This window comes from Prinia subflava, chromosome 5 (assembly GCF_021018805.1).
Source record: "Prinia subflava isolate CZ2003 ecotype Zambia chromosome 5, Cam_Psub_1.2, whole genome shotgun sequence".
In the NCBI taxonomy this organism is placed as follows: Eukaryota; Metazoa; Chordata; class Aves; order Passeriformes; family Cisticolidae; genus Prinia; species Prinia subflava.
Window position 1 is genome coordinate 28,880,249 of NC_086251.1, and position 12,237 is coordinate 28,892,485.

General features: G+C 36.8%; 1 protein-coding gene across 10 annotated transcripts in view; it reads right to left on the reverse strand.

Moving 5' to 3' along the window:
* Positions 1 to 12,237, reverse strand: part of PCNX1 (pecanex 1) — an 88,023-nt gene that overhangs the window by 15,223 nt on the left and 60,563 nt on the right. For all 10 annotated transcript variants that reach the window (XM_063398694.1, XM_063398688.1, XM_063398692.1 and 7 more), the window contains 11 exons: positions 12,066 to 12,216; positions 10,335 to 10,476; positions 8,813 to 8,990; positions 8,321 to 8,429; positions 7,587 to 7,716; positions 6,483 to 6,541; positions 5,984 to 6,199; positions 5,342 to 5,595; positions 4,156 to 4,386; positions 2,698 to 2,798; positions 1,328 to 1,478 (listed from right to left, as the gene is read on the reverse strand). In XM_063398694.1, coding sequence (XP_063254764.1) covers positions 1,328 to 1,478; positions 2,698 to 2,798; positions 4,156 to 4,386; positions 5,342 to 5,595; positions 5,984 to 6,199; positions 6,483 to 6,541; positions 7,587 to 7,716; positions 8,321 to 8,429; positions 8,813 to 8,990; positions 10,335 to 10,476; positions 12,066 to 12,216 — 1,722 coding nt within the window. The remainder of the gene's footprint in view (positions 1 to 1,327; positions 1,479 to 2,697; positions 2,799 to 4,155; positions 4,387 to 5,341; positions 5,596 to 5,983; positions 6,200 to 6,482; positions 6,542 to 7,586; positions 7,717 to 8,320; positions 8,430 to 8,812; positions 8,991 to 10,334; positions 10,477 to 12,065; positions 12,217 to 12,237) is intronic.

The window sequence follows — 12,237 nt, forward strand, 5'->3', positions numbered from 1 at the left end:
TTAGCTTCTCACTCATAAGTTTTCAACTGTAAATCACAATTAAGTCAAGCATTGATTATTCAATGAAACTGTACTATATGAAAACAGCAATAAAGAAAAAAACAATATTTACTATTAAAAAGTTTACATTAATACTTGATGACAAAGCATCAAAGGTTTTCAGCATCAGGTACTATGAAGACAACTTGCCAGTCAAATAAAAACAAAACCTGCAAGTTCAATTCAGTACTGGGTAACATTACTTTCTGGTTAAAAAAGGATTGTGGTTAATAGCTAAATTTCCAAACTGAAGCCTGGGCATGTTCATGCACTGCAAGTGAATACAATAGTCTTTTATGGACAACAGAATAATGTTCAGAACTTTTATTTGTCATTGTTAGCGTGATCTGGCTTTTTCTCACTTTTCATTCTCTGACTTCAATCAAACCCATTCTGCATAGTAATCCTCTGAAAACACTTAGAGAGAGAGTTGCTGAAGTAGTACTTCTATTGATTTCAACAATGATTCGGTAATTATTCTGCTTTGCTATATGTACTCCTAACACACACATTCTCCTGAATTCAGAGAGTTTGTGTGACATGAATGAGTTAATTCAACCCCTGGTAGTTTGGGGGGCCTCCAGACTGCAATGAAGGCAAAAAAAGAAACTTTAATAATTTTTCAACTGCAACTAAGACTTTTTATTTAAGATTTTCAAGCAATCTATTCTTCCTGAGTACCAACACTTCTCCCTCCTCACAGAGTGCTTCTCACTAAGTACATGTTTTCTTGTACTTGCTAAGTTAATACATGCGCTGGACAGAATTTGAGAGTTCATCTTCACCTGCACTTCACTACAAAGACAAACTCTAATTTCAGCTCATGGAAAAGCAACCTTCTCATTCTCATCTGAAACCTGTGATTACAACACTTCAAAGTAAAAATAACAAGAAAAACAACTCCCACTGGAGGAGAGGACTGTGCAGCTTTGAATGCATAACCTTTTAAACAAATTAAACATATGCGTAGGGAGGGAAGACAGAGGGAAAATATTGGAGAAGCTGCTCCTAAAGGGAAATCTCTAGATAGGAATGAAACATGTTCTCTGATCTACAGTTAATGTAATTTTCAAGCTCTGAGCATAAGCAGCATTCCCTTTTCCTCTGTACCATCTTTCACAAAAGCTGTAATAAATCAGAGGACAAAACATGATACTCCCTCTTTTTCAGTTGTCAATTTCTATCCTTTTATTCTTATCCTCTTTTTCCTTTCTCCCAGCCACTAATTTTTAAAAGAAAAATACACAGAAATAAAAAACTGGACACATCTTTCTGTGTTATCTCTCACTTGGTGTAGCTTCAGCGACATCCGTATTCCAGGAACCACTACTTTCCTCAGCAATTCCATGTCAGCAAAGATCCATTCATCTCTAATTGAAGATATACGGAAGTCACCCTTAAATAGGGCATGCAGACCGTACAAGAAGGATTCCAGGTTACTGTTGAGGGGGGAAAAATGAAAACCACCCAAATATTAACAGAAATATGAACATCTCCACAGTTATCATAACTGAAAAGAAAGTACTGAGCTGCACAGAAAGGCACACAATTCTTCTCTACCAAGGTAAGCTACAGGATAAGACAGGGAAAAGATGTGTTCGCAAAAAAATTTGGTACATCAGATGTCTACCTGCACTGAACAGGTCATGAACAAACCATACATGCAACAGATTATTTACATGGAAAAAGCAAACAAATATCATGAAGAGTGCCTGATTTCATTCTGAAGACTTTTAAAGGCAAAACTTCTCAAGGTATGGAACACAACAGACCAGTTAAAGAGGGTATGCAGCAACTTCAGCTGTCCATGCTTTAGTCCAATATAAAAACCTTGTCAACTTTTCATGCTTAAAAGGCACTGTTTTCAATTACTAAGCTAACTTAAGAGTGGAAAATCAAATATGCTCTGATGAATCTTGCAACTCCATATATATACAACCTTCAAGAGGTAATTGGCTGGTACTTAGAAGAATTAATCAACAGTTGCCCTGAAACTGAAGTAGAACAGATTTTATAGTCAGCATTGAACTGACCAATAGCTTACACATCCAATCATGCCTCTTTTTAAGCCATCACCTTGTGATTTCCTGAACATTATAGCTCTATTTCACATTTGCTTTCTAAAATTGAGGTTTTGCATCTGCAAGAAAGTTGCCATGTGACAACAAAATAGAGCTGAAGATTTGTATAAAACACAACTGCCTGCCACACAGTCAGCTAAACTGTGAAACTTGCCACAATAATCTCATCTAACATCCACCAAGCCATATCAGCTTTTCTTTTTAAGAAACTTTCCTCTTTTTCCCCTTACTTCCACCACATAGGACATCCAGTTAGTGCAGGAAATGGAGCTTACTTTTAGAACTCAATCAGTTCTAAACTGGTTATAACCAGTCCTTAGCCATACCAGAACTCCCATCTTGAATTAGTTCAATAAAACAATATGCTTAGCTGCAAGTTCTCCCTCATTTGCTTTTCTTCAGTTACATTTCACTGGCTGTTGTAATGAAGACAAGTTACATAGCAAATCTGCCCAGTTTAAGCAAAGATGACATTAGTTATCTATTTCTTCTATGAGAAGATGCTCATCTAAAACCTAATCTAGGAACTCAGAGGGATTTTGAGGATAGGAAGCTTACAGCAACAACATTTCATTACCTCGACATATGATGTGAAGCTGTTCCCAATGCTCTCCGGCCCAGAACACAGAGTCCATAACACAATGTCACTAGGGGCGAATCTTTACTTGAATCCAGTGGCTTGTAATAACAAAAGAAAAAATAATAAGTTAGGTGAATGGAATAAAGAAATGGCCACTGAAAAACGATTCTGCCAGAAGAAGTAAAAAGACCCAAACACAGCAGTTCTCAAGTGTCTGTATGTACCTATCACAGAAGTCACTCTTAAAAAAACAAAGCGTGAGCAAGAATTATACAAGTACTTAAGAATACTTGTAAAGGTAAACACACATATATTACTGTGTAAAATAAGACAAATTGTAAGCTAAACAGATGCATGCTACATTCCCTGGGGTGTGTATCTTGCAGGCAAACTGCTGATTAGCTAAATTATGGAATTTAGATAAAAATATTCTCAGTGAATACAGTGGATTACCACTGGTTAGGAGTATTTAAGTCTGATAACTTAAATACCTGATAACTTCCCTGGAGTACAGCTTTAGTCAAGGGGTTAGCTAGCAGGAGACTTGCCCTCAGTTCAAAGCCAGTAGTATGGCCAGGATATACAATGCCCTAGCAAACAGCATCATTCAATTAAGTGATTAAATCTGACTTTCAATACATACACAAAATACTTAATTTCTTGGAGGGAAATAATTTTTTTTGGCTGTTGTTTGTCCTTAAACCACACAACACTAAGTCTTACCCCTATTAAAATGGGCTTTAACTAATCTTCTACCTCCAAAGCAAAACTGAACTCTTAAATCTTGGACCCCTCACTAAACACAAATTCCAGTTATACTCCTGTCCCTTTAATCTCAATCAATTTCTGCTTATTCTCAAAGGCAACACTAATTTGACACTTATTTTGTAAACAGTAATATTTTGTAAACAGTAACAAGGCATTCCTCTACAAACATACTAACACTCCTGTTTAAAAGGTGCAAGGATTGTGGAAAGAAGAAAAGGTTGACTGTAGAATGATTGTTTTCACAAGCCAACAATTCCAGTGGTCCAAAGGAACAGTACAATGTGATCACTGAGAAAAAAGGAGTGAGTCTGATAAACTGGAAACAGGTATCTTGGGTTTTAGGGATTTTTGCTTTGGTGTTTTTTTGTTTAAGTTAGGGTTAATTTGTGAACACTGATATCTAAATACAAAACATCAATTTTGCAGACAATGTTCTGCACGTAGATAAATGTCTAAGATTCAACTGGTTGATTTGAGCTGCCAAATAAAATTCATTAATGAACTGCTTAAACCATACACTATTTACAGAATCCATTAAACTCCCATCTCAAAACTGGAAGATCAAAACTATTTCAATCAAAATACTTTTAATTTTAAAAATCAGCATGAAACCTCTCTGTAAGTCAAAGCAACAGGAGAAAAGTGACACCATTCCAGGCCAGTGACTGGCTTTCCTCACACACTCACCTTTTCTCTTCGAGAGCAGCAGTATTCTATCCAGTTCAAATATATCATACAGAAGCTCTCTCGTGAGATCCCTGCCAGACGGTGGTCATAATCCTCATCGATATTGGGGTTAAACGTTGGGTCGACATCCACGTAATTGCGGTCTGTGCACAGCCGCAGTCCCTCCTGCATTGTCTCGTTAGCCAACCACTCCTCCAGCTTGGGGGATGTTGTGACATAATAGATGATTCCCTGAAATAGTAGCAGTTAAAAATATGAGTCAATATTGCAATTTAGAAGAACTTCCATCACCAATCTCAATTGTTTCAACTTATTTGCATTATTTTTGTGAAAATGAACAAAACTGATACACAGTAGCATTTCTATCACTCACAGGTACAACAGATTGGCACCGATAACACAATACAGGTGGTGTACAGGAATATTTTTTCAAAGACTGTCAGGATTTCTGAAGCCTACACTGAAGGAATAAGGAAAGGAAAAAAGGATGAGATAGGATCCACACTAATTTTTGAAGAAAACAGATCCATAGAAATTTTTATTTAATTAAATGGAGGTTTAGATACCAAATGTCTAAAGAATTCTAAATAAAAAAAGCTAAAACACAAAACAGTTTAAGACCCCTGTGCTAGAGAACACAACTTGTATGCATGTGTGAGTAAGTATCTTGGAGATATTTTAAGCTGGAAATTTTCAGTTTTTAGAAAGACAGTAGCTTGTGAAAGATTTCAATTAGTACTTTGATTATCTGAAAGGATCTGAGGCCTACAGTCTTAAAACTGGAGGAGAGTGCTTGTTTCTTTCTTAAGAACCAAAGATGGGTTTGGACAGCTTATGAAGACCAAAGCAGCTTGGCTTTCTCTGAAGAAACAAACTAACCACAATTTCATTTACAACAGAGCTGTTGTATTTGGGTAACAGTTTTGAAGTTTCTCTTCCAGCTTCAGCTAGGAGGTATCCTCTCTCTGATCTGGAGTACAGGTCATTGTCCTTCTCATGCACCATCAGTACTGAGTCACCATCAGTACAACAGACTCTGTCCTCCTTTGCAGAAGGTGTTCCTACGTCTGTAATTATCACCTCACCCCGTGATCCTCGTGTGACAGACACTGTGAGTTCAAGGCACTGAGAGTTCCCGGGGCAGCCCAGCCAGCCTCCCCCCACGCTGCATGGAGCCCAACCACACCTTCACGTAGTAAGTGGTGAGGATTTTCCGGAGATCAAAGACTTGAAGCATGGAAGCTGCGCTGTTGTCAGTGATGCTGTAACCCTCCAGAACATACTTTGTTACAAGCACTTCCCAAGCCAGCCAACGCTGCCCAAAGGCAGCATTAAAGGAAAGCATGTGAGGGAGGTGGCCTGGTTCACAGCAACAAAAACCTTCATCTTCCTCCACACCTTCAGTGATGGCCTCTACTTCTCGTTGCTGACAGTAAGTTCCTTAGGAGAAAACACAGGAAAGAAGAAAGAGTTCAGTGCTTTATATGATTGCTTTAATGTGAACTGGTGTTTAGAAGACTTTAAAATTCAACCTATTTCCAAGTAAATTCTTTTAATACTAAGTGAACTATCCACCAAGAAACACAAAAGATTAAGATAGCTTAGTTTATCACTCTAGGATCCCATTTTAGTTAGGTTTCTCTAACAGGTTGCCATGTTGCACTAAAATGGAAAGAGGGACTTAGCATCAAGTGACAGGAACATCAAGAGGCCCTGCAGTCCATTTTCAAAGCAATTTATTACCAGGATAGAATTGAAAGTAACTTCAGTTTTGAAAGCAGAAGCCTCCCTTTTAGTGCAGACAGCTAAGGACATCTAAGACACTCACCTCTGAATTCAAGCCCCCTCAGCTGGAAGGTGACCAAGCCGTTTCCTATCTCTATAAGGTGTACTAGTGCATTGAGGTAGTCAGAGGCTAGGATGAAGCAGTCCCCAGTACTGTAGTTTCCCCAGCGACCCAGTAACAAGTCTCCACATAAGCTGTGCTGAAGGGATCGGGTTAAATGCTCATAGAAGATAGAATTCAGGTTGTTATCATCTGAACCTGCAGGAAGATTGGATTTGGGTTATCTGAAACTGCAGAAAAACATCAAGCTTGAATGTTAATTATTACCTCACACTGAATCCTATCTTAACCACAATATTGTTTCAAGGTCATTCTCTATCCCCACTTCCCATTTTTCATGGGACAACTACTCCAAATGAATGCCAAGTGACACTATCCCAAAAAAAACCGCCACCAACTCACTTCCCAAACACCCCACTCCCCCTTAAAAAAAAAAAAACCTAAAAAACTTCAACTACTAAAATCCAACTAGGAGAGCTACCTGGATTCCGATCCAGCTGTGAAGCCAGTCTAGTATTTGAATGATCCACACGTTTTGTGCTGAAAAAAATAAAATAAAGCACACTTAATACAAAACATATTACTGTAAGAATGTCTAAGGAAAGAAACTACTAGTATAATGTTAAACAGACCCAGGGAAATAGATTCAAAAGGTTACTTGAAAATAATTTTAGATGCATATTTGCTGCTCTTCTCATATATAAAAGTATTTTTAGTGTATGATAGCATTATAATGCCTAATAAAGTTTGTCCACAGTAAATAGCCACACAATAATCTTACACTTCAGATAAAAGTGCATATGTTTTCTTAGGTATCATAAAGGTTTAGATGCGAGAAAAAATTCAGACAATTTAAATTACCACAGGTAGCACTTCAGTAGACTTTAGTGACAGATTCATTTTTATACAGTTCTTTCATTGTCTGAAATTACAACTACAATACTTTAATCTAAGATTGGGAACTTTGCATTTAAATTGTTCTAATGTTACAAGGGAAATAAAAAATACCAGAAATATCCATTCAACTTGCCCTGTGCTGTTTATACAATATTTTATTGGTCTGATACACTACCAGCAATAGGGAGCTTAAGAGAAATAAAACAAAAAGAAACATAATCTGACCTGAAGATTCTTTTACTACTGATCCCACCTTGAACAAAAAAATACTTTGAAAGATTTTTGTTTCAAGTTTAGCCAGTTTGCTGTGAGCAAAACAATAACCAACACAGGTAAAATACACCTATGAACTGTTCCCCAAAACCTTTTCATGCATAAACTCACTTTTTGATTAAAATCGCACTTCACAATACCATAAATTCCATGTTTAAAAACACCAGGATGGCATACCCCTAAGTAGAAATTACTTAAGCAGCTGAAGAAAATGATCCTCGTGTAAAAAATAGCTACTACAGTATTTCAGAAACAAGCTCAGTGAAAACTTTCAGTGCTTTAAACCAGTTTTCTCTGAGGGGATAAAGTAACAGATATTCGAAAGATAAAAAACAAACAAAACCCCCACACCAACACTTCAGGCATATCTAGTCTACTAAAAACATGTTTTTAAAAACTTTATTCTTTCACCTACTTGTAGTCTCTTTCCCAGAATTTGACAGGCCTGGCATATGAAGTGATGAATATTGCACTTCCCAGAAAAGGATTCAGTGGAGTAGAGAAGAAAGCTGACACAGCTGCTTGGACAAACAACATGGCAGAATCTGTAGGATAAGAGAATTAAGGAAAGCAAAGCAACAACTACTTCTTTTTTAGTTTCTGTGATGGTATTCAATACAGACAGCAACAAAGAACAAAACAAGATCTCTACGAATTTCTATGCAGCAAAGATGTTTGTAGAATTTTCAGCAATAAGGGGATTCTTTTTGTTTTTAAAAACAGAAATAGATGGACTATTTCTGTCCTATAGCACTAGACATGACAGTCATTCCCAAAAACACTGTTGAAAATACTAACTCAACACTCCATTCAAACCAGCCTACAGAAGTTCAAAATGTAAAATTCAAGGACTAAAACCATAATTAGTGACTACTGTAAAAGAGAATGACTGTCAAAAGAAAAGCTGTGTGATTTTCAGAATTACTCCTGGTCCATGTTTCTTTTATGTCAGGATGCTATTCCTACCATTACTGTATAATTCATAGCATTGTAGCAAGGCAGAAAGTGTGCACAGCTACTTTGTAAATACTCATTAGACAAACCTGTTCCTTCAGCAGTCTTACCCATAACACAGAATCCATGATAATGCAGTACCCAGAAATTATAAATACATGACTTCAGGAGAAAGTTTGCTTTTTCAAAGGATACGTGGCACAGCAAAGGGCTGGGCAAAAGCATGGAAGGCAGACCCCCATGTGATCTGCCAGGGTGCAATGTAGGTATATACAAATCTCAACTTATAAAAGAGTTCCCAAAGCTATAGGGAAAAAAAAAAAAAAAAAGAAAATTAGTTCAGTATTTTGGCTAAAAGTCAACATGTTTCGCATTCTGAGGAATTTACTGGTCATCCTAGAGTTCTTATTGATCTACCAGAAGCTTTGAGACTTAGAAATGGATGTAATTACAAAAGCAAGTAACATCACTTCATTGTTCTACATACACACTCAGGAGATGTTTAGAAAGTTACATATGGTTTCTCAAGCCAACATAAATGCTTCAGGAAGAAGTCTTAGTTGCCTTACAGCACATCTGTTACGTACAAAAGACTGAGAATCTGCAAGATTACCTATCAGACAGAACTATCCATCTCTTTTCCCCTTTGGATGAACTGAAACACCTAAAAATAGAATTTAAAGTTACCTTGCTGAAGAGTATGGACATGAAGAAGAGATCTAGCAGCATGGTCTCAGTAAAACTTTTGTAATCAAAAGTAAAGAAGAGCACTGTGAAAATAACAGTGACATACTGGCATGTTGGGCTACTGAATGATGAACGCAGTAACTTCAAGCCAGCTATTGTGATCATTAAAGCACCCAACCTGTGTAAGGAAGTCACACAAAATAGTTATTACCTGTTATCTGAAAGGGGTTTAAAGACCACTTAAGTTGTGCTGTCATGCAATAACAATCTCTTCAAGCTTTAATTTGGGTTTGCTTTTGGAATTTGGGGTGGGGGGAATGTTAATGATTTGTTGATTTTTTTAAAGACAACTTCAGATTTTTTGGAAAAAAAGATTATTATCTAAATCTTTTCATCAGTACTCTCAAGCCAATCCATGTTCAAAAATTTGCAGTATTTCTAAGTGTGCCACTAAAAAAGAAATAAATAATTTGGAGATGAAATATCCTTGTAGACAGAAGAGAAACCTGGTCTAGCAAAAAAGCTAGATTAATAATCAAGAGGATGGTAATGAACACTGGATTATCATTTCCTGCATGACTATGCTGTTCTAATTTCTATTGAGGTAACTGCTATTTTTTCAGACATAGCAACTGACATATCAAAGGGTTATTAGAAAAAGAAGGTAAAGTAACATAATTGCAATATTCCTCCCAAAGGTCTCATAGTGACTGTGATAATTAACCCAAAGCAAGAATTTACTAGACGCAGGGATTAAAATTAAGAAAGCCAAAAAAGCCAAACACCACTCCACAAAATTAATCTAACAACCTGGCCCCCAAATATTTTCTATTTTGTTTCAATATTTATACTCTTTTGTTCTAAATGAATAGAACTTCAAATCCAAAAAAGACACCTGGTTACTGTTTCTCGGAGGCAAAAAAATGCAGGGCCTATTACTGAGCTCTCATTTGCTGAGACAGTCAGATACACTGCTCAGGGGATTATAACTAAGACTCAGTTTAAGAAGCAGTGTGCAGTTCCATCTGGATATGGATTATACTTAGGGGCTAGGAAGCCTGGAGAATTCCTTGATGAGAGAAGAAAGCTACAGAGGGGCAGGTACACAGGCACACCAACTCAGGGAACAAGTCTGAAATTTACACCTGATAAAATACCAGAACGTAACAAACGCTATCTTGAACTTGCCATCTGGATAATCACATTATAGACTCTGTAGCTCAACAAGCAGACTTATCACACTAACAGGCAATTCTGCAACATGTCATCTTCACAGTACATGCTAGGAGTTGAATGATTTATCTTTGCAGGAGTATCTAGTTTAACAGGGCAATACTCCAATCAGTTCTAGTCAGCTTTATACAGGCTTTCAAATAAAGAAAAGCTTTATTTATTCCTTGCCTTACTCTTATAAGACAATACCATTAAGGCGTTCTGTCTTCCCATTGATGCCAGAAGTCACCATTTAACTTTCCACCACAGCAGACATATTCAAGATTACTTAATAGCCTTTTATACTTACTCAGTATCCAGTTTCTTTGGACTAGCAATATTCTTAGCGCTGCTACTAAGCTCATTGAGGACTATCAGTGGATAGATAACATTCTTCTCTACAAAAAGGAGCCAAATATGAAGTTTCTCAAACCACATAACATGTGCAGCATCTGTCAAGATGTATCAAAAAGAAGAAGTCAGATGGCACTGTCAAATCAAAAATCTCTGGTTACAAAATAAAGATTATTCATCCAATTAACTTGGATTAAGCATTTCCTCATAATGGACTTTTATGGTTTTATTTAACCAAAATAGAGATGCTCCTGTCAGTAGCCCCAGTAGAGTTTTTGTACCCTTCACACAACAGAACAGTTTGCAAGTTACTTGCTTACTGTACGCAGAAGGAAACAAACTGGATTCCACTCTTCAACAATTTCAACATTGCTATTGATGAAGCTGTTTGAAATGATGCATTTTATCTCATGCAAAAGGATGTTTTCAACCCTATTCAATCTGAAGGACTCCTGGTTTACAACTCCACAATACAGAAGAGCCTATGTAACCTGACATCACAAATGTCTGTCACTTGAGCAACTTCTTTCAAACTTCTACAAGAGTTGTAAGGGATGGCTCAAATTAATGCAAATTAAGATTAAAAGATTTATTCTACAAGATAGGCTAGAAGATTTAATGTCAAAAATGATGGTAAACATTGATGCATACATAAAGGGCACCAATTGTAGCTTTTCTAGTTTTAGAGATTAAACTTAAGGCATACAGTTGCACTTTTCACTTCTTCCAGATGAAGTCTGACATCATACTACAACTGCTACTCGTATTTATGCATCTTTACATGAAATCACTGGGAAAAAAAATCCAACAAGTTAGACATCAGTGAAAAAACACATTGAATGGCTGCTACAAAGGTAGAAAGTTTGTGAATCAATTCTGATAATTCTCTGTTCCTGAAAGCAGCCAAATGCTTTCTTGTTTCAATAACTATTTGAAAAGAAAAAACAGAATCGTTTCAGTTGTTTCCAAGGCAGTTTAGACAGGAATTTCTCAGGTCTGCCTAAGAAATTGTGTTAACAACGAAAACATTCCAACAGTGAAGTCCTCACAATCTACCACAACATTTATCCTTTCTGGAAAACTGGTAAGCAGTATAACTTCATCTTTTCTGCATCTCTGGGGAAAGATTCCATGAAAACATAGGCTTTAGCACAAGCTGCAAGCACATAACTATGCAGATCAAGTTGTAAGACTGGTCCTCTGATGTTCTTCATCTATCAGTGGATCACTTGCACTATCTTCTATTGTTAAACATGTCAACAATACTATTAAAAACCAAATCAGTGCCAGGATGAAGTCTCCACCAGCATTCACCATACCTAATCCTCTAAAACATCCGAAAACTTGCTCTGTTGAGGAAATACATAGTGAAACACACTCAATCTTTATGAAAAATTCTTGAGGCAATCGCAAGTACAAACTTCACCATTCAAGATTTTGAAGACTATGTTCTAATGAAACTGCTCTGAGAGAACATTAAGAGTTGTATTACCATCAACAGTTAAGAGATACATAAAATATCATGGAATCAAAGCATGAAGAACTGAGAAACCAATACATTTATTGATCAGGTGTAACAAAATCCTCCAGTGGAGAGAATAGTAAAGAGATTAAGTGTATCAATAGGTAACACAAGTCAGCAACTACAGCAAGTTCAAGAAAGTGTTAGAAACAATGAGTTACTTACTCCGGACTTCAAACTGATGGTATTCCTTGGTTTTCAACAGTGGGTGAGAAAAGCAATGCCAAGGCAGCTGCTTTCGGAGTTGAGGCAGAACATAATGGGTCACAAAGCCTACCGTACCCACCAATGCATAGAGAACATAACTTAAAATAGGCTAAAAAGAAGAATTGAAGAA